This window comes from Schistocerca piceifrons, chromosome 11 (assembly GCF_021461385.2).
Source record: "Schistocerca piceifrons isolate TAMUIC-IGC-003096 chromosome 11, iqSchPice1.1, whole genome shotgun sequence".
NCBI classification, from domain to species: Eukaryota; Metazoa; Arthropoda; class Insecta; order Orthoptera; family Acrididae; genus Schistocerca; species Schistocerca piceifrons.
In genome coordinates this window covers 95,335,306-95,356,773 of record NC_060148.1, presented here as the reverse complement: position 1 = coordinate 95,356,773, position 21,468 = coordinate 95,335,306, and the positions used below count along the sequence as shown (strand labels likewise).

The window sequence follows — 21,468 nt, the reverse complement described above, 5'->3', positions numbered from 1 at the left end:
TTGCCAATTTTTGCACCATACAGATATCTTTTCTAAATCGTTTTGCAGTTTGTTTTGATCTTCTGATGACTCTACTAGTCAATATACGACAGCATCATCTGCAAACAACCTAAGACAGTTGCTCAGATTGTCTCCCAAATTGTTTATATAGATAAGAAACAGGAAAGGCCCTATAACACTAACTTGGTGAACTCCAGAAATCACTTCGGTTTCACTCGGTGACTTTCCGTCAATTACTACGAACTGTGGCCTTTCTTACAGGGAATCACAATTCCAGCCACATAACTGAGACAATATTCCATAAGGATGCAATTTCACTAAAAGCCTCTTGTGTGGCACAGTGTCAAAAACCTTCCAGAAATCTAGAAATACGGAATTGATATGTAATCCCTTGTCAATAGCCCTCAACACTTCATGCGAATAGAGCTAGTTGTGTTTCACAAGAATGATGTTTTCGAAATACATGTTGATTGTGTGTCAATAGACCATTTTCTTCGAGGTGATTCATAATGTTCAAATACAATATATGTTCCAAAATCCTGTTGAATATCGACGTTAATGATATGGGCCTGTAATTTAGTGGATTACTTTTGTCTGAAAACTGCGTACTTAACACCTTTGTTCTCCAGAGCTCACATTTCTTACTGTGCCACTCACTCGTATGCCTTCTTGAGATCCAGCAAGGATATCGGTAAATCTAGCCTGTATGCCACACTCTGAAGCTCTGCTGCTGTTCCTTAATTTTCATTTTGGTTCTGTAGTTCGTTTTCTTAATAGACATCTTGGCTAATTTGCAGAGCAGGGAAGTCGGTAACCACCCCTCCCCCCCCCCCCCCCCCCCCCTCTCTCTCTCTCTCTCTCTCTCTCTCTCTCTCTCTCTCTCTCCCTCTCCCTCTCCCTCTCCCTCTCCCTCTCCCATCCATGACCACTCCATCCTGTTCTCCTCTTTAATCTCCTTTTCCTGTACCAAACTACACAGACTTAGTTCACAGAACAAGCCCATTTGCTCCAAATTTCTGAAGTCCGAAGACTGGTCTGATGCAGCTTTCCACATTAGTCTATTCTGCAACCTACATACAGGTACGAGGTGTGATCAAAAAGTAACAGCAATTTTTTTTTTTTTTTATTTTGTGGGCTTCAAGCATTCGATTTTCAAAATTTTTTATCTTATTGATACACATGTTCCTGATGTGTGTTTGCAGTTTGAGCTGTTTTGAATATTTAGTTTATTGCTAACAACCGAAGATGTTGTATGTGTTTTTGTGTGCTTGGTGAATTTTTACTTTTGAAAAGGATGGATCAAAAAATTTGCTTTAAATTTTGCTTGAAGAATGGCATAAAGTTGTAAGACAATGGGTTTACGAGTGGTCTAAAAGTTTCAAAGAGGGTTGTGAAGGTGACGTCTGCAGTGGGTGCTCTGGCACATAAATTAGTAGTGACAGTGTGGAAGTAGTAAAGAAATGATTCTGGAAAATCACTGAATCACCATAAGAAAGGTTGCTGCTGATTTTGGCATAGCCTGTGGCTCACGCCAAGTAATTTTTTCGCATGTTTTGGGCAGAAATGTGTAGAAGCAAAGTTTGTTCCGAACTGGTTGAATCTTGACAAAAAAAGACGTCACATAGACATAACTTAGGAATTGCTGAATAACATTGACAACAATCCAGAAGGTTAAACCATTGACTAAATATGGGTATACAGGTATGACGTCAAAACTGAGGCCCTATTGCTGTGATGGAAACTGCCTAAGTAGCCAAACTGAAAAAAATTAGAGAAGTATGTAGCGGTTCCGCCTGCTTTATTTCTTCGTTTCGTATGTTGTCCTCAGTGTCGATGTACTGCGTTGCTACACTGGCTGAAAAATGGGGTTTGTAATTTGGACGTTGACTATTGTAAATAGTCTAGCACAGTTGGATTTCACAGATGTTTACTTTCACTTTTCACAACCCCCATATACACATTTAATATATGGCCAGTGCACTATTGCTTAAACTTTCCATAAGCCTCATTAATAGTTCGCATGTGAACCTCCACATACTGCTACAGTAGTTTACTGTTGAACACCTACGAGCAGTAATAAGATAACCACATAGTTCAGTCCTTCAAATAAATTGAACAGTCACTGTCATAGCTTTAACACATGACCTATTGTTGTAACACTTACTTCACGGTTAAGTTGATGCATTGTTTCATTCTAAGCAAGACAGGTTCCTCGTCTGAAACTCTGCCGTGGACTGAGTATCTTTTTAAACAAAAATCGGGCCTTTATATATCCTCACAATAATAAGTGCTGAAACTACACATTGTTCGAAGTTTAACTTACAGAAATTTCAATTAAAACTTAACTCATTAAATTAACTGAATATATCGAAAAATTCGTTCTTTTTAACAGTCAATTCTTTTACAAGGGTTAGGCCGAATTATTTGTTTAAATCATGAAATCGACCTGTATAGTTATGCAGACAATACTCTGGACAAAACTGTTAATTACTTTGAAATTGATTAAGGGCTGGCTTTGCTAACATGTTTCTAATAGATCCAAATAGATCCTTTAATTTACTATTAGTTGTTCCTCTAAATGTTTGTACTTAGTGCAGAATTTACATTTGTTTATATGTCAACAGGATCTAAGTTAGGAAACAATTACTGATTTTGCCCTATAATGAAAGATACTAACTAGTAATAGTCAAAATAAATTGGAAAATCAATTGCATACATTAAACTTAACACAAAATTAGATCTGGTGTTATGTTATTTAAAACTAAGGGCCAATCTTTCTCTTTTATGAAAATGCAGATTATACTCATGTATGTTAATGTTAATTAAGTCAAAATGAAAAATTGAATTTTAAGGAGGCAGAGAGAGGAATTAAAATTATCCCAGCTTGCTTCGTCAGAAGTTTGATCACATGTGAAGGTTCTTCTCACTGTTTCCTTCGAATACACTGGGACAGTGTATCGTGAGTTCCGTTTTGTGGTTGTATGGTTAACAAAGAATACTATCTGGAAGTTATGCACCATTTGTGGAAGCAATCTGAAGAAAACGTTCAAAACCTCACAACTCAGTGCTTGTGCAAGATTTTTTGGCAAAAAACAAAACCATATTCAGTGCATGTGGTCCCTTGTGACTTCTTTCTGTTCCTGATTCTAAAGAGAGCTGTGAAAGGATGTCAGTTAACCACAATTGATAATGTAAAAACAGAATTGCCGAAGGAGCTGAAAACTGTCATGAAAACTGAGTTCCAGAAGTGCTTCCAAGATTGGAAAATTTGCTGGCACATGTGTATATTCGGGGAAGATCAGTTTGGATTCCGTAGAAATGTTGGAACACGTGAGGCAATACTGACCCTACGACTTATCTTAGAAGAAAGATTAAAGGAAAGGCAAACCTATGTTTCTAGCATTAGTAGACTTAGAGAAAGCTTTTGACAATGTTGACTGGAATACTCTCTTTCAAATTCTGAAGGTGGCAGGGGTAAAATACAGGGAGCAAAAGGCTATTTACAATTTGTTTAGAAACCAGATAGCAGTTATAAGAGTCGAGGGACACGAAAGGGAAGCAGTGGTTGGGAAGGGAGTGAGACAGGGTTGTAGCTTCTCTCCGATGTTATGCAATCTGTATATTGAGCAAGCAGAAAAGGAAACAAAAGAAAAATTCGGAGTAGGTGTTAAAATCCGTGGAGAAGAAATAAAAACTTTGAGGTTCGCCGATGACATTGTAATTCTGTCAGAGACAGCAAAGGACTTGGAACAGCAGTTGAATGGAATGGACAGTGTCTTGAAAGGAGGATACAAGATGAGCATCAACAATAGCAAAACAAGGATAATGGAATGTAGTCGAATTAAGTCGGGTGTTGCTGAGGGAATTAGATTAGGAAATGAGACACTTAAAGTAGTAAAGGAGTTTTGCTATTTGGGGAGCAAAATAACTGATGATGGTCGAAGTAGAGAGGATATAAAATGTAGACTGGCAATGGCAAGGAAGGCGTTTCTGAAGAAAAATTTGTTAACATTGAGTGTAGATTTAAGTGTCGGGAAGTCGTTTCCTACAGTATTTGTATGGAGTGTAGCCATGTATGGAAGTGAAACGTGGACGATAAATAGTTTGGACAAGAAGAGAATAGAAGCTTTTGAAATGTGGTGCTACAGGAGAATGCCGAAGATTAGATGGGTAGATCACATAACTAATGAGGAGGTATTGAATAGAATTGGGGAGAAGAGGAGTTTGTGGCACAACTTGACTAGAAGAAGGGATCGGTTGGTAGGACATGTTCTGAGGCATCAAGGGATCACCAATTTAGTACTGGAGGGCAGTGTGGAGGGTAAAAATCATAGAGGGAGACCAAGAGATGAATACACTAAGCAGATTCAGAAGGATGTAGGTTGCAGTAAGTACTGGGAGATGAAGCAACTTGCACAGGATAGAGTAGCATAGAGAGCTGCATCAAACCAGTCTCTGGACTGAAGACCCCAACAACAACAACATGTGTATTATATTTGAGGGGGGTTGCTTTGAGGGGAACAAATTAGGTGTTAATGAATAAAGAAAGATTCTTTAAGAAAACCAAAAATTCCCTTTACTCTTTGATGACTCAGTCTCCCTCTACAGTTTTAAACCCACCACCACCACACTTACCTCAATTATCAAATTAATTATCACTTGCTGTGTCAGGATATGTAGCATCTGCCTACCTGCTGTTTGCATCCATACTCTGCCTACCGAGGCGAAATCGTAGCAGAGGGCAGTACCCATTGTTGCAGGAATTAGCACTTCCCATTGCCTTTGCTTACTGACTATGGGAAGAATGACTACCGCTAAGAAGACAGCTTGAAACCCAACCCAGATAAAACTCAAGTTTGTGCATTTAACATACACAATAAGGATACGGGGAGAAAGTTGAACATTACCTGGAAGGCACACACTCGGAATTGCCGTGCCCACCCCCTGTACCTTGATTTAAGTTGTATTGTGCCTTAACCTACAAACAATAATGTATAGTGACCAGACAGAAGGTATGGACCAGGAACGACATTATCTGCAAGCTGACGAGCACCACACGGGAAGTGCAGCCCAGCGTCCTCTGCTCTTCCGTGCTCACACCGTTTCTCTGCTGGGGAGTATGCTGCTTCAATCTGGAGGAACTCTGCACGTGCTAACCACGTCGATGTGGCTCCATATGAGACAGGCTGCCACATAGTCACAGGGTGTCTGTGACCAGCCCCAGTCAACAAGATATTTCCAAAGGTTTCTTGAAATTACTGCAACCGAGCACCTTTTTTTATTATCCCATTACCAATTTCGGAACGTCTAGCACTTCATCAGATAGTACGTATTTATTGATTGTCTGCAGCAGTATGGGAGTAGTGTGTAGCATTGGTAAGATGTGCCAGCCGCGGTGGCCGAGCGGTTCTAGGCACTTCAGTCTGGAACCGCGTGACTGCTACGGTCGCAGGTTCGAATCCTGCCTCGGGCATGGATGTGTGTGATGTCCTTAGGTTAGTTAGGTTTAAGTAGTTATAAGTCTAGGGGACTGATGACTTCAGATGTTAAGTCCCATAGTGCTCAGAGCCATTTGAACCATTTTTGGCAAGATGTTTAAATGAAACGTGTAAACACTGAGTGTGGTGAAAATTGTTCACATTATGAGAGGTTATAAAGAGATTAGATTTTATAAATTGTACTTGTCAGTTTTACCATATTGCTACATATTATTTTTCCAACAGAGAAATAGATATACTGGGTGAAAAGTATTTAAACCGACAAACTCTGGGAGGTTGTAGGGGACATCAAAACAAATATTTTTCCCTAATGTCATTTTTTCCTATGACGAGTATTTAAACCGGTAGAGGAAGATTTCTCTGGCGGGAAGTTAATTAAACCAACAAACACTTTTTCAATTTTTATGACAGAGACATTAACACAACCCAATTTCATTTACAGTAGATTTCAAAAATTCCTCTATTGACACATAAACAAAGGTTACATTGTCGCACCATGTTCTGTTTGACACGGGCAAAAACCCCAGGAGTATCCTGAATTGTTAATGCTGCTGCTACTATCCGGGCAGCCAGATCCTCTTCTGATGCAACAAGAGTTGCGTAAACAAGGTTACACATCTCTCCCATCACAAAAAAGTCCAGAGGGGACATATCTGGGGATCGAGCAGGCAACAGTTCAGGACCACCTCTGCCAATCCCCGTTTCTGGGACCCATCACGACAGGAATTGACGCACACGACGACTGAAATGTGCCGGCGCCCCGTTATGTTGGAACCACATGCTTGTAGGGAGCGGGATGTCTTCGAGCAATTCTGGCAATGCTCTGGCGAGGAAATTGTAACAGTGCCTGCCATTTAATGGCCTAGGTAGCAGATACGGCGCAATTAAACAGTCTCCAACAACACTGACCCACACATTAATGAAGAACCGCACTTGATGTGCACTAGTAACTGTGGCATGTGGGTTATCCTCACTCCAAACATGTGAATTGTGCATGTTGAAGACTCCATCACGCCCGAACATTGCTTTATCAGTAAAAAACACAGAGGACGGAAATGTAGGATGCATTTCACACTGTTCCAGGTACCACTGCGAAAACTATGCTGTAGGTGGATAATCAACTGGTTCCAGGTTGTGGACACGCTGTAAGTGAAATGGATGTAACAATTTCTCTTGAAGGACTGTTCTTACATTCGTCTGATCTGTCCCCATTTTATGTGCAGTTGCACGAATGCTGATTGAAGGAGCCCACTCCACATGCTGCAAGACACCTTCCTCAAATTGCAGCGTCCTTACCGTGTGACAGCGTCCCTGTCCAAGTAATCTGCTAAATGACCTGGTCTAATGCAGATGTTGGTACACAGCAGCAAAGGTCGTATGATGCGGGATACGGCGATTAGGATATTGTTGTTGATAAACCCGCTGTGCAGCTCATCCGTTGTGGTGCACTACATAGTACGCACCAACCATATTGTGTACTCACTCCAGGTGTATTGCTCCATTAGTAAACAGAGCCAATACCCTACTACATTGGTGGACAGCAGTTGCCTACAACTGAAGAGCATAATAAACCCTCTAATAACTGAAGAGCGTAATATGGCCTCCACCAGTTTAAATAGTCCTCATAGGAAAAAATGACATTAGGGAAAAATATTTGTTTTGATGTCCCCTACAACCTCCCAGAGTTTGTCGGTTTAAATACTTTTCATCCTGTATACTTACTAATGCCAGTGTGTATTACAAGACTGAAGAAGGAGACACTCTACCATAACAAAAACTCTTCGACATAACTTTAGCTGTACTCCTTGAGTCATTTGCATTTTTAAAGAATATGGAACATGGTACCTGTGAATAAGTGTGTAAAGTGCACTACAATTAACGTCATCAGCGGGCGCCTCCCCAGGTGGCGGATAGGGGAATACTCACCAGATATGGTGGATACCGGGGAAATAAAATACCCGGGGTGGACCAAAACTAGCAACTGCTGCCTTGTAGTATGATATTGGCTTATCAAAGGCTGAAGGATGAAAACCTTGAGTAAAAATTACCTGGTCCTCCGGGTTGGGGGTTGTGCAGTGGGCCACCTGCTCACTCACATAAAAATGCTAAAAAACCTAATAATATGTCTCGGAAAAATTGGAACTTTGGACGACGAACTGGCAATGAGAAACGGAAATTTATGTTTGGATGCTGGAATGTGCAAGGTATTTCCACTAAAATAAATTTACTCCCTGCAGAACTTGACATGTTCAATATGGATGTTGTCGTACTCTCTGAAACAAAGAAGAAAGGCCAAGGAGAAGAAGAACTGGATAATTATGTACATATCTGGAGTGGGGTATCAAAAGCAGTAAGAGCCAAAGCAGGAGTCTCCATTATGATAAAGAAATCATGGAAAGAAAGAATCACAAATTGGACATTCATCAATCAACGTATTATAACTGTTGGAATGACATTATTTGCTAGGGAAGTTGTGATTATTGGCGTGTATGCACCCACGAACGACATAAAAGATAAGGAGAAAGATACATTTTGGGACACCCTCAGGGAGACTATTGAAAAAATCCCAAGAAGAAAGGAACTGATTATCATGGGAGAACTGAATGGAAGGGTAGGAATTAGAGAATCTTGTAGAATAGTAGGAAAACGTGGAGAGGACGAATATAATGACAATGGGGAATGATTGATTGCAATTTGTGAACAATTTGATCTAAAAATTACCAACACATTTTTCAAACATAAGGACATTCATAAATGTACTTGGCAACAGAACACCAAAGAACTTCGTTCTATAATAGATTATATTATCATTAGGCAAACAAGTAGTTTCAAGGCAGTAGACGTCAGATCTTATAGAGGAGCCCAGTGTGGATCAGACCACTATCTAGTTAAAATGAAGTCTTTCTGGCCATGGAAGAATGCAAGGAGTGATAAAAGTGACATAAATAAAATGAACCAGACTGAGAAAAATGAAAATTTACCTTTTAATATTGACAGCCTACAAGACGAAAGTATCAGAACACTCTTTGCGGCCAGGATGGAAAGGAAACTGGTTGAATCATTTGAAGGAAGTACAGAGGAAATATATGACTATATAAAAGCTAATGTAAAAATCATAGCAACAGAGGTGTTGGGTAAAAAAGATAGCAACCACAACCGTGCAGCAGAGTGGTGGTCAGAGGAACTGGAGGTCCTCGTTAGAGAAAAACGAAATGCGTTCCTTCAGTGGTTGAATGATAAATCAGAAGAAACAAGGTCAATATACAAGGAAAGAAGAATGAAGTGATGAAAAAAAATAAGGATGGCAAAAAATGAAGCATGGGAAAGAACATGTGCCAAGGTGAATAGCAAATTAGGATTTGGGAGAGCAAAAGAAGCATGGTCAGTATTGAAAGGGCTTCGACAGGATACAAAAAGCAAAACTAATCTCCAACTGATAACACAAAAGGAATGGGAAGAGTATTTCCAAAAATTATTAAATGAGGACAGAGAAGAATATCTAGAAGAAGGAACAGGGGAAGATAAAGGACAATGAAGATGTTGAGATCCAGATTTTAGAAAGTGAAGTACTTCAGGTGTTGAGAACAGGAAACGATGGTAAATCACCGGGACCAGGCAATATCAATCTGGAGTGTCTGAAATATGGTGGTGACAAAATTGTGAAACTGATAACACAGCTCTTCAACAAAATGATACATGGAGATTCAATACCCAATGAGATGAAACTAGGTTACATTAATACAATATTTAAGAAAGGGGATCATAAAATTTGTTCAAACTATCGAGGAATTTGTGTTACAAACACATTAATGAGAATTTTTGCAAAAGTAATTAAAAACAAACTGGAAAAAAATTTTAGAACCCAAGAAGAACAATGTGGATTCACGGCTGGGAGATCATGTGTAGACCATATTTTCACATTACGACAGATTTTGGAGAAACATAGGGAAAAATAAAAAAATATAGGATTAATTTTCATAGATCTAGAAAAAGCGTATGATACTGTTCCAAGAAAATTACTTTGGAAAGCACTACATATGGCAAGCATAAACCCTTCCTTGATTAAAATAATACAACAGATGTATAAAGATAACATTTGCCAGGTGAAAGTTGGTAATAAACTTTCACAGAAATTTGGAACAAGCAAAGGCCTTTTACAGGGCTGTCCCATGTCACCATCATTATTTAAAATCTATATAGATATTAGCCTTAGAACATTGTCTCATAAATGTAATAGTATGGGATTAGAAATAAGAGATGGAGTTTACCTACATCATTTATTATTTGCTGATGCTCAAGTAGTCGTAGCACAAGATGGGGAGGATGCTAACTATATGTACAATCAACTACCAGTAGCATACAAAACTTGGGGTTTGAAGATTAATTACCAAAAAACAGAATACTTGACTAATGATTCAGATGAGCTATACATTGAAGGAAAGAAAATCAAAAAGATAAACACTTTCTGTTATTTGGGATCCATTTTAGAAATCGAGGGGAAAATCAGAGTCAGAAATCAATAAAAGAATTAGTAGCGGACGGAGAGTCATTGGGATGCTTAACTCAGTCTTATGGAGCAGGAATGTAATGAGAAGAACTAAAAAATTAATATACAAATCCATATTAGAGAGTGTGGTTCTGTGTGGAACGGAGACCTGGACAATTAACATGAAGCACATTAAAAAATTACAAGCTCTAGAGATGGACTTTTGGAGAAGATCGGCAAGAATCTCCAGGAAAGAAAAGATAAGGATCATCAAAGTAATAAGGAGAATGGAAATAAAAGAAAGAATATATGACGTAATTGATAGGAAGAAATTACAGTGGTACGGGCATGTACGACGAATGGAGGAAGCCAGAACACCAAAATTGATACTGGAGTGGGAACCGGAGGGGAGAAGAAGAAGACGACAACCTGTGACCACCTAGCTCCAAAATGTTCAGCACACAATGAGGAGAATGAGCGCAGAGGAAGAGGACACGCAAGATCGAAACACCTGGAGAAATATTTCGAGAGTATAGTTTAAGAACGTTTATTGTTTGTATTGTAATTTCCAAGTAAATTATTATGTTGGAGATAAGCCTCTGTAATGAGGAAAAGCTCAAAAATAATAAATAATAAAGAAAACATTAATTATGTTTTCCAGAATACTGTGTACACCAACATCCAACCAATGGACTGTAAGTAATGCAACAAAATCTACCTCATAGCATGAATAATTCTCGCCCCACTTAGTGCTTATGTTTTGTTTATGCATCTTGCCATAGCTACACGACCCAACACTGCAACAGACAATCAATGAACATCTGGTGATGAATCTCTAGGTGGTACGAAACCAGTAACAGGATAATAAAAAATTGAAGAACAAAACAAAAGGCATTTGGTTGCGGTAATGCCAATAAACCTTTATTCATCACAGTCGGGTGATCCTCGTCCGTAACAGATAATTGTTCTAAGACATTTCCACTTGTGGGAGTAGCACCTCCAGATATAAGAAAGGCGGCAGCAGATAATGAGAACAAGAAGTGAGAAACATCTCAAGCATCCGTTGTTCGGAACTCTCACCTGTCCATCACGACTGAAATCCAGAAGCAGCTTCCTACTTAAAATTGCACCAATTCTGAGCTCAGCAAAAGCCCACCGTACTGAACTGTGGAGAACAGTCTCCTGGATGATTACGGACAGCAAAAGAGAAGCTAGCATCAGGCTGAGAAACTGTCAGCAGGTTGAGAACAGAAGTGACAAGATGAGAGACTAATTTGAAGTGGGGTGTTAGTGATGATGAATGTTGTGAATGTGGGGCAAGTGGGACTCTGAACATACGTTGGTCTGCAGTATCCTGAACGAACGCTGTGATGTGGAAGAGTTGTTTGCAGTGAATAACTGTGCCATTCTGGTTGCCGAACATTTGAGTCATGAAGCATAAAATTCTCTGTAATAATATTGAATTGTAGTTTTTATTATACAGGGTGATTCAAAAAGAATACCACAACTTGAAAAATGTGTATTTAATGAAAGAAACATAATATAACCTTCTGTTATACATCATTACAAAGAGTATTTAAAAAGTTTTTTTTCACCCAAAAACAAGATCAGAGATGTTCAACATGGCCCCCTCCAGACACTCGAGCAATATCAACCCGATACTCCAACTTGTTCCACACTCTCTGTAGCATATCAGGCGTAACAGTTTGGATAGCTGCTGTTATTTCTCGTTTCAAATCATCAGTGGTGGCTGGGAGAGGTGGCCGAAACACCATATCCTTAACATACCCCCATAAGAAAAAATCACAGGGGGTTAGATCAGGGCTTCTTGGAGACCAGTGATGAAGTGCTCTGTCACAGGCTGCCTGGCGGCCGATCCATCGCCTCGGCTAGTTGACGTTCAGGTAGTTACGGACAGATAAGTGCCAATGTGGTGGTGCTCCATTCTGCTGAAATATGAATTGTTGTGCTTCTTGTTCGAGCTGAGGGAACAGCCAATTCTCTAACAACTCCAGATAATGTAGTCCAGTTACAGTAGCACCTTCGAAGAAAAAGGGACCAAAAACTTTATTGGCTGAAATGGCACAGAAAACGTTCACCTCAGGCGAGTCACGTTCATACATGAAACTTTATAGCTCCCTTAATTCGCCAACAGATAGTGCTTAGCTCTGCCTTTTGTCGTTGCAGAGTTTTAAATTCCTAAAGTTGTGGTATTCTTTTTGAATCACCCTGTATTGTATTTTAGTGTTCTTTGGACTCAGATAGGTAAATAAACAGCTGCTTAGATGCCTTTGTGTGTAAAGTGTCTAAACATGTCATCACAATTCCTATGGGAGTAACAATAGGTGGTTGTAGTATATTACTATATTCCTCAATTAAGGGGAGTTTGAATGCCCTATCCTGACTATGTTAATTTAGTGACTTGGTTTCCCTGTATTTCAGCAACCACTGTAGCCATTGACATGAAACTCTTGCAGGACATTAAACTGTGTGTTCTGAATCTACTTAACTACAATAATTGCATTTCAGCCACTTCTTTCAGAAATACAATTTTTTAACTACACGGTTAAAGTTTTGTGTAATTTTCTGTACATTATCCTAAATAATTCTAATTATACATAATATTATGTTCTGCTTTTAGTTCAGTAGACTCAGGATATGTATGTTATTACTCCCTGAAAATTTGAATACTCTACTTGAAGTGGTTTCTGAGAGTTAGGGAAAAATGCAAAAGAAAATGTAAATTTTCAGGAACGGCTTCTAAAGTTTCAGAAGACTGTAACTCTATTAATATATGCGTAATTTTTTTATTTTTAGTCACTCGGAAGCACCCTGCACCATGCTGTAGATCATCCTCTCGATCTTTTTCCATTTTCTTCTTCTTTTCTTCTTTCTGGGCTCCTTAGTGGCCAACTGTGCTGCATACTCTGCCTTATCAGTGTGAACCTTGCTCATCCGTTCAAGTTCTCTGATGCAGTTTGCTCCATGATTAATTCCCGTATGCCGTAGCACTTTCACCCTACCAATGTTGCCATCATTAAAAGCAATAACAGCATCACTGACCCCCACTTTAGTGTCTTCATTCCAATAAAAACATTTTTTGGTAAGCTAGTCCATTTAAGATTATTGAATGACTCGTTGGGATTTTGAGTCTGACCGTGCAGACACTTCTTCAGTAATTCAGAATTTGCCGAGTACCTGCTGCTGGGATGGAATGTTTATGGCTGTATGAACTGTGGGAGTACTGGGCATTGTGGTAATTGCACCATGAATCAGGTCCAGGAGGGAAAAGGTGATGTACTGGTTTTTCATCAGTTGACAGTCTGTGAAAGAAGGTAGCCTATAATGCCTGCTTCATTTTCAACAAATCCTCAGTATTACTTCTAATGGCCGTCCCATAATACTGCTGTAGTTCATCAATCATTTTGTCTGTCAGCCTGCCTCTTATGGTTTTGCTATCAGAAAGTTTCTTGTCTCTCAAACTTTGTTTCAACTTTCTCAGTCTGGTGCCCACCCTCTTCTCGACATGACCAACACGTTCCAGTTTTGTGATAACCTTCTCGCCATAAGACTGATTATCTACTACACTGTTATATGCTTTTGAGTCTCCATCACCTAAGAACTTAGCCTAACACACTCCCCTTTCATTCACAGATTGACTAAAAATTTAAATAGCTGCAGAGGCCTCCATACCATCACCTGTTCCTTCATAATTTCTGCCACAGATATGGCCTTCTTCCTTCCCTGATTTACACTTATAACAATGTTTGGTTAAAATCTGGAAATATATTACCTTTCCAGTATCCACACTGGTCACCGTAGCAACAGAATTCTTAGAACTGCAGCCGCACTTATGCCAAGTGGTGTCAAAAGCTACTGGTATGTCAGTCATATCATCATTTATTTCAACAGCTTCAATTTGCAGCACCTTTCATTGACTCACATTCAACAGGTTCCACAGCAGCTCCAATAAATCCTGCATACTTGTCGATTTTACAAGGTGGGCCTGGCGTATTTTTCCACGACACACGTGGTTTCTGCTGCAGTGTGTCCTTTGCCAATAACTCTCGATCCATAAAACCACCTAACATTTACTTCAAAATAATTATCTTGACACTTATCAGAATTCCAAAATGAATGAGTATATTTACAACTGGCACAATTAATGATAAGTTCCCTGGCTAGTCCATTTGATACCTCATTGTCTTCATGTAAACTAACTGGCCCTCCATATATTTTGCAACACACACTTAACATCCTTGTTATGATGTGTAAATCTATCAGAATATAACCTAACCTACCATTTACATCATTTCCCTTTTGAGAAAACTGTGTATCACAATGTTTTATTTTAACCTTCAAAGCACTAATGGGTGTTTCTCTAGATACTGACGAGTTTGCCTGTATTTCATCATCTGTAAGTTCACACGTCAAATGTTGAACACAATGTTTCTCTTTATTCGAAAATCTATTACCATGAAACCCACGTTTCTTAAAACAGTTTGTTTTGGTGTCATACTTTACCTTTTGAGAGATTTACCAATCAATATGTCCCTTTTCCTTGGAAAAACATTAGCACTTCAACATACAATGCGTGTTTATACTATGAAACAATATGATACTGTTTTTGACAATGCCACCAATACAAACACGTAATTTAATCTTTACAACACAGCAATCTACAGCCTTCTATATAAAAAATTGCCGATTTTATTAGATCTTGAAGTAACGCATTAAAAAAATTTTAACATTTTCAACCGGTGTAGATTATATTTAAAAAAATAAAATAAAATACTTCCCATGTGAGTTTATATATATATCATTTTATTCGGAAAATTGCAAATTTTATGAGATAAAAACTGAATGTGAAAAAAAAAATTTTTTCTGTACTAACCACTTTCAATGCTGCTTGCAAACTTTTGTTAGTAAGCTTTCACAGATGGTTAGCATTTATCTTAAATCATCTGAAACTACAGGTTTTACCATTCCCATGAAATCCTGCAGTGGGGCAAGCAAAACTGTAACCTTAGTATATGTACACTGCCCCCTTGTGAGTCTAATTTGCTATAGGTACCACAAACCTGAGCAATATTCTAGGATGGTTCATATGAGAAATTTGTAAGCAACCTACTTTCTTCTTCTTCTTCTTGCGTTATGGCCTCTGTAGGACCATGGGTAGCCACTTCGTGGACTGCATTTTCCTCTTCTTTTCTCCCGCTCTTCTTCCAAGATCTTCAGTTTCCATTACTCCTGGTGGCTCCACTAGTGACATTCTAATCTTTTCCTGTATTCTTCTCTGTCATTGATCTCGTGCATATTTGTCGGTGTATATTTGTTCCTCCAATTTTCCTTTCCTTCGACCTTGATCCCCGATTCCAACCAGTCCTTCCGAAGTTCAACAATCCACTTGGTTCCCGTCTTTCCCCTTGTCCTTCCTGTTGTTTCCCACACTCTTCGTCATTCTGTCCATACTCATCCTAACTACATGCCCAGCAAACCTTGCCCTTTTCAGTATGATTTTCCCCGGATATTGTTCTCGTGTTTGGGTACAATTCTTCCCTAGGTCTTCGCGTCCACCTCTCTCCACCTCTTTTGGGACCTAGTATTTATCTCAGTATTTTTCTCTCTTCTTTCTCTAGTTGTTCTGCCTCATTTCTTCCTAGTGTCATCATCTCAGCAGCATATAATACTGCATTCCTCACTATTGACTTGTAGTGGCTTATCTTTGCCTCTGTGGATATATTCTTTTTATTGTATCTCTCTTCGTCATGCAGAAGGCTGACCTCATCTTCTTCTTTATCCTCTCTGTTATTCCCTCCTTGCTCATGTTCCTTCCTGTTATAAATTCTCCCAGGTATTTAAATTTGTCCACCATTTGCACAGTGCCTTCCGGTGTTTTCCAGTCTGCAGTGGTGTTATAGGCGATCCTCAGTCCCACCTTTCTGGCTACCTCGCATAAGTTGTCGAGTTGTGTCGTTGTGTCTTCTTCCGTCTTACTTACTGTTGCTATGTCATCTGCAAAGGCTAGGCAGTCCACTTGAGCCGTGTTGTCCTTTTTGTCCCCCACACGGGTCTTTGGTATTCGCATTTCCTCATTTATTGCTCTTCACTGCCTGATCACTTCGTCCAGTGCTATACTGAACAACAATGGTGACAATCCATCTCCCTGTTCCCTGTTTAACACCAGTCTTGATCTCAAATTCTTCTGACAGTGCTCCTCCGAATCTCACCCTTGCTTTTGTGTGTGTCAGAATTTCTTTTATGAGTTCTTGTGTAGTTCCATCAAGTCCTCTGTTCCTCAGGATCCTAACAAGAGTCTTCCTGTCGATTGAGTCATATGCCTTTGTGAAGTCCACTGTGGTTATTACTGTCTTTTTGTTTTTTAAGGCCCTATGTTCTATCAGTTGCTTCAGCATAAATATCTGTTCTACACAACTTCTTCCCTTCCTGAATCCCACTTGGTAGTCGCCAGCTGTACTTTCTACGTGTTCTTCTCTCTTGAGCAATAGTTTTGACAGCACCGTGTATCCGACCTCTAGTAGCAGTATTCCTCTGTAGTTGTTTGCATCACTCTTGTCCCCCTTCTTGTGTATTGGTACTAAAATTGCATTCTTATATCCTTCTGGCAACTTCTTTGTTCTCCAGATCCGGTGGATTATGTTGGTCATGTTGTCTATTGCTTTGTTGCCTCTCCACTTTATCATCTCGGCTGCTATACCATCTTCTCCAGTTGCCTTATGCCATAAGCGATCTGAAGAATAATGTGCGACTTCATCCCTGGTTGGAGGGTGTGGCTCTCTTTTTGTGTCAGTCCCCAATTCCAGCTCTTCTTCACATGGTTCACAGTTCAGCAGGTCGTGATAGTGCTCTGCAAAAATCCGACAGTTCTCCTTTGCACTGACAGAAACGCAACCTACTTTGTAGACAGATTGCACTTTCCCAGTGAACCACAATCTGTTAACTGCTCTGATACCTGTGACGGGGCTTATATTATAATTCCACAGCACCTTTCCCATAATTTTTTTTTAAAAAGGGGGGAGCGGAGATTTGGACTTGGGACAGGGATAACCTTCGCTCTTTCCTCCATAACCTCAACACCTACTCCCAAATTCATTTCATCTGATCCTTTTCAACTTTGTGAGCCACCTTGCTAGATGTCAATCACCATGTCTTAGATGGCTCCATAAATACGTCTGTTCGTATCGAGTGCACAAAGTTCGCTACCTACTCGGAGTTTCCAGTGTTAGATTACATAAAGTGGTTCATTTCACATTCCAGCACAACACAATCGAAGCGGTGCTGCAGCGCGGGGAGAAACTGGACGACCTGGTCGCCAAGTCGGAGGGGCTGAGCATCCAGAGCAAGGCGTTCTACAAGACGGCCCGCAAGACCAACTCCTGCTGCAGCTTCGGCTAGGCGGGGCGCGCTCGGCTGCGGCGCGGCACACGGACTTCGGGAAGGCTGCACCGGGGGCAGAGGCGTGCCGCTGTCTGTCCCTGCCGGTGCACCCACTCCTCGATCCTCCCCTTTCCCCCACGTAACGGAAGCGAGTCTGCCGCCGGCACGATTTGCGAAAGCGACTCGAAAGCTGTGAGTGGAGAGTCGTGACATTGATAATGTGCTGACATTTGCCCCCATTGAGAGATGTCTGCCGCCCCCCCCCCCTTCCTCCTTACCCCTTCTTGTGCACCTCATTGCCTACAAGCTTGTTATTTTATATAGCATTTAAGTTACCATGTTTTAAATTATTTAATCTCTTCCTGTATGATAGTTGTCAGGTGCAGCCAGTTTATTTCTGAAATGTCTCTGTCATTCGATGTGTAGTCATGTATAAGATTTCTTACTGAATTCCAAATACTTCTCAACTTCTTGTGGGAATGCAGTGCGAGTGTGAGAGTTCCCGAGCTCTCTCTCTCCTCCCCCCTAACCTTCTCTAGAAACAATTTTCTTTTTTGCCTGTAGCATATAGCCCCTGTCAAGAAAAGAGCTAGACTGTTGTTGCCTGCAGTTCAGTGTATTGTGTTCTCCTTTTCTTGCATTTCTGCTGCTGCTGTGTTTTGGAGCACTAGTCCTTTGGACTGCAAACATCATATAAGAGCCGCTCTAAGCTGTTCTGGAATTGGTCCCCAACCACTGGTTCCGGAACCCTCCGGAAGCAATTACTGACCATCGGTCTCGAAACACGGCGGGCGATGCAGTGTGTGTTCCCCTTCGTGTCATTTCTCTCTTGGCTACTGTCGACTGTCTCTTAAAAGATTTAATTTTATTGGTGTTCTTCCTTCATTGGTGTTAGGCTAGATACATAGTACAGTACCTTAGCTGACAGTGTATGTCAGAAACAAATACGAAGTATATTTATCTCCCCATGTAAGTGGAGTTTAGGCTTTATTTTATAAATTGTGCAAACTGTGAAGGCATCACTGGTTGTGTTAAAAATTGTAAAAGCAGTTGGATGGTGCATGTAGGTGCATAATTGAGCTGCTTCCAAAGTATGCAATTTTTATGAATGTGTTTGATAAGTATGTCTCTTGTGTGAGTGAGAATGTGTGTTAAACTGTGGGTATTTCTACAGCTACAGGAGTTACAATAGGTTCGTTTTCGTGGATGTTTGTTATTTGTATTATCGTGCAAAACTGTTTGATCTCTTGAAATTATTTATGTGATGGAGATTGAAATGCATTTTTCACATTCATTCCATTGAGTATTGTCAACTAACTTGTGAGAAATTGTAAGAAACAACTATTCTGTTTATATGTATATGTGGACATCACAGATGGAAAGAAACCTTAATGGAAAAAAAAAATTACGTACTTGAAATTCAATTGGTTTAAATTGTGAATGAACAGGTACTACAATTAAATAAATGTGACTACTTAAGAGATTTCCCTCAGCATTCGAGAATATTTGAACTACACAGTGCCTGTATATTTACCCTCTAGAACAGTGGAAAATCTTGAGGGAGCTACATAATTTTTGAGTACGCTCTATTGTCAATGGGTAGAGATTGGAGTTACCTGCATTTAAGATGTGGTCGTTTTTGTTATTGAAGTTAAAATAATTGCAAAGAATTTACAGTTTACTCAGACTAGACAAAATATGTATGAAAATACAATTTCTTTTTACTTCTAAATTGTTTGTTTCAAGTATACACATTTTATTACACTAGTGGTTAGTCAGTTCGCATATTATTATGAAGCTCTCATAGATAAACACATACTATTACCTCCATACCAGTTTGAGGCAACCAGTTTACTGTGAACATTTCCTACAACAATGATGGGTTATGGAAGGCTTTATTTTACATTAACATTACACTTTCCTGTAGCAGACACAGAAAGTTCTCTATAATGCTGACGAAAATATGTGCATTGTTGGAAGGTTGTGTATTCTACTTGATTGTAGGTGTTTCCTGTGCAAATAACTTCGTCACTACAACAGGACTCTTTAAATATCATTCAACATTTAAGATAAATCTGTAAACTTCATCATTCTCAAAGGCACTGTAATATGATACTCTTTTGACAAATGTCTGTAACTAACAAAGACTGTTGATACAGGATCCCACAGTTGTTAATTGCACCTGAGGGGAAGGTCGAATACTAAAATAATATTTTTAATAGTCTCTCCATCTGAATTTATGAGAAACATTCATCCAAAATGTTTTACGGGATATACAGATTTCAGATGACATTTTGACTGCAAAGAAAAATAACTCGGTTGAAATAAAACTAACATGTAAATAATTTAAAAAGTATTACAAAATCAAATGTTAACATAATATTGATATCTTGGGCCTCTAGAAAACAAGAATATTAAAAAATTTTCACTTCTCTTGCCAATCTTTGTTATAGAAGTTTTCATTATGAAGGAGTTTCTAAAATGAGCTGTTAAACTGAAAGGAATACCAGCAACATCATTTTCCTTTTCCTACTCTTTTCCCGTCAGTTTCTCTCACAAGTTGTTATACACAGAAGGTTAGATTTCTTCCCTGGCAGTGGAATCTGTGCTGAAAGAGCAGTGTGGCAGCGATGGTGCGTACCTCATATTTATGGTTTCTGTTGTGCAAGAGTACTTAATGAATCTCAGAACTGATATTATTAATGCGTGTTTGCTTGTAAATTACAAATGATGATCTGATAGGGGAATTACTGAGTGTTGTATCACTGTACAGTTGGGTGACCGAGAGGAATATAAACAAGCATTTTGTGTGTGTGTGTGTGTGTGTGTGTGTGTGTGTGTGTGTGTGATGTGAGCTTGAGTGAGGAGAGTCTCACCATTAACTAATGGTCATTGTTGTTACAAATTTCCTGAGCAGTTTGGCACCTAAAGGGTGAAGGAGGGGTTATGAGGGACCATTCTCCTTACAGAAATGCAAAATATAATAACAGACTTAAGGAACTAGCAATAATAATATAGTATATTAGTGACCAAAGCAAAATTAATTGTAAATGTTCTAGACGAAGGTGTATGGAAATTCTCCACACTGCTGAGAACTGAAAGAATAGGAAAGTGTCAATCAAACTCTTTCTAATACAAGCATTTACTTAATAGAGAAAATATATGCATACAAACACATCAGACAGTGTTTATAACACAGCAAATAGCACCTTTTTACTTTATCCATAATATCTTGCCAAATAGTGTCAAAAATAGTTTTCCTCATACAATGAATTTTATATTTTATTTTTACTGTTCAAACAATTTTCACTAAGAAACATTTATTATGTATGTTCTTATTACACACAACGTAGGCTTTTTCTTTTTCCAGGTATTATGAAAACTAAATAGTGTTTCCTTTCAGATAATTGGTCTGTTTCGTGGGAGAACAGAAAACTAATATGAAAAAAAAGTCAGGCACCTCCACAGCCTTTGTAGAGTTCCATACGAAAAACGAAACAAAAGTGTATAATCTGTTGCTATAACTTGATTCAGCACAGAGAGAATAGGTTACGTTGTGATGTTACTCGACGTTATCACCATTCTCTGTTTCTGCTGTGCGCTCTGTCTCGGGCATTGTTCGGATTTTGGAACCCTGCATTTGGCACAGTCAGTTAATTGTTGACTTCTTTGTACCACTCAAGATGTGGTTGGCAGTTGATTTATGTGTGGGCATATTACATGTACCTGCTACCTGTAGTCAGTTTAAGGAAGTAAGTCACTCGAATAAATGATTCGAGGAGTTCTTGCTGTGTCAAATTTGTCAGTCTTGAGCTTTTGACTACTTCCTCTGGTGCCATCAGCAGGAGATTTTGGTAGGCTGTTAAGTACTTCAGTTGGTCACATAGGCATTTAAGAATGTCGGCACAAAATATTACATTGTCAAAACAAGTTGCTTGCGTAAAACAGGCTTTAGCTCTGACAATGTACAAAATTCTAAAAAAATTTCAGCCTTCTTTGTGCACTTTTCAACCGCCTTTCTTTGCTTGTGTTCCACCAACCACTTTCATACAATATTGGAAATGATGTTCAGACTCAATGGATAGG

The 21,468-nt window shown here is 39.3% G+C and overlaps 1 protein-coding gene across 1 annotated transcript in view; it reads left to right on the top strand.

The window, feature by feature from the left end:
* The window catches only part of LOC124719923 (synaptobrevin homolog YKT6), a 47,773-nt gene extending 28,013 nt beyond the window's left edge, over positions 1–19,760 (top strand). The window contains exon 4 of the mRNA XM_047245120.1: positions 17,263–19,760. Within this exon, the coding sequence (XP_047101076.1) occupies positions 17,263–17,400 (138 nt within the window). The 3' untranslated portion in view covers positions 17,401–19,760. The remainder of the gene's footprint in view (positions 1–17,262) is intronic.
* Positions 19,761–21,468: the final 1,708 nt, after the last annotated feature.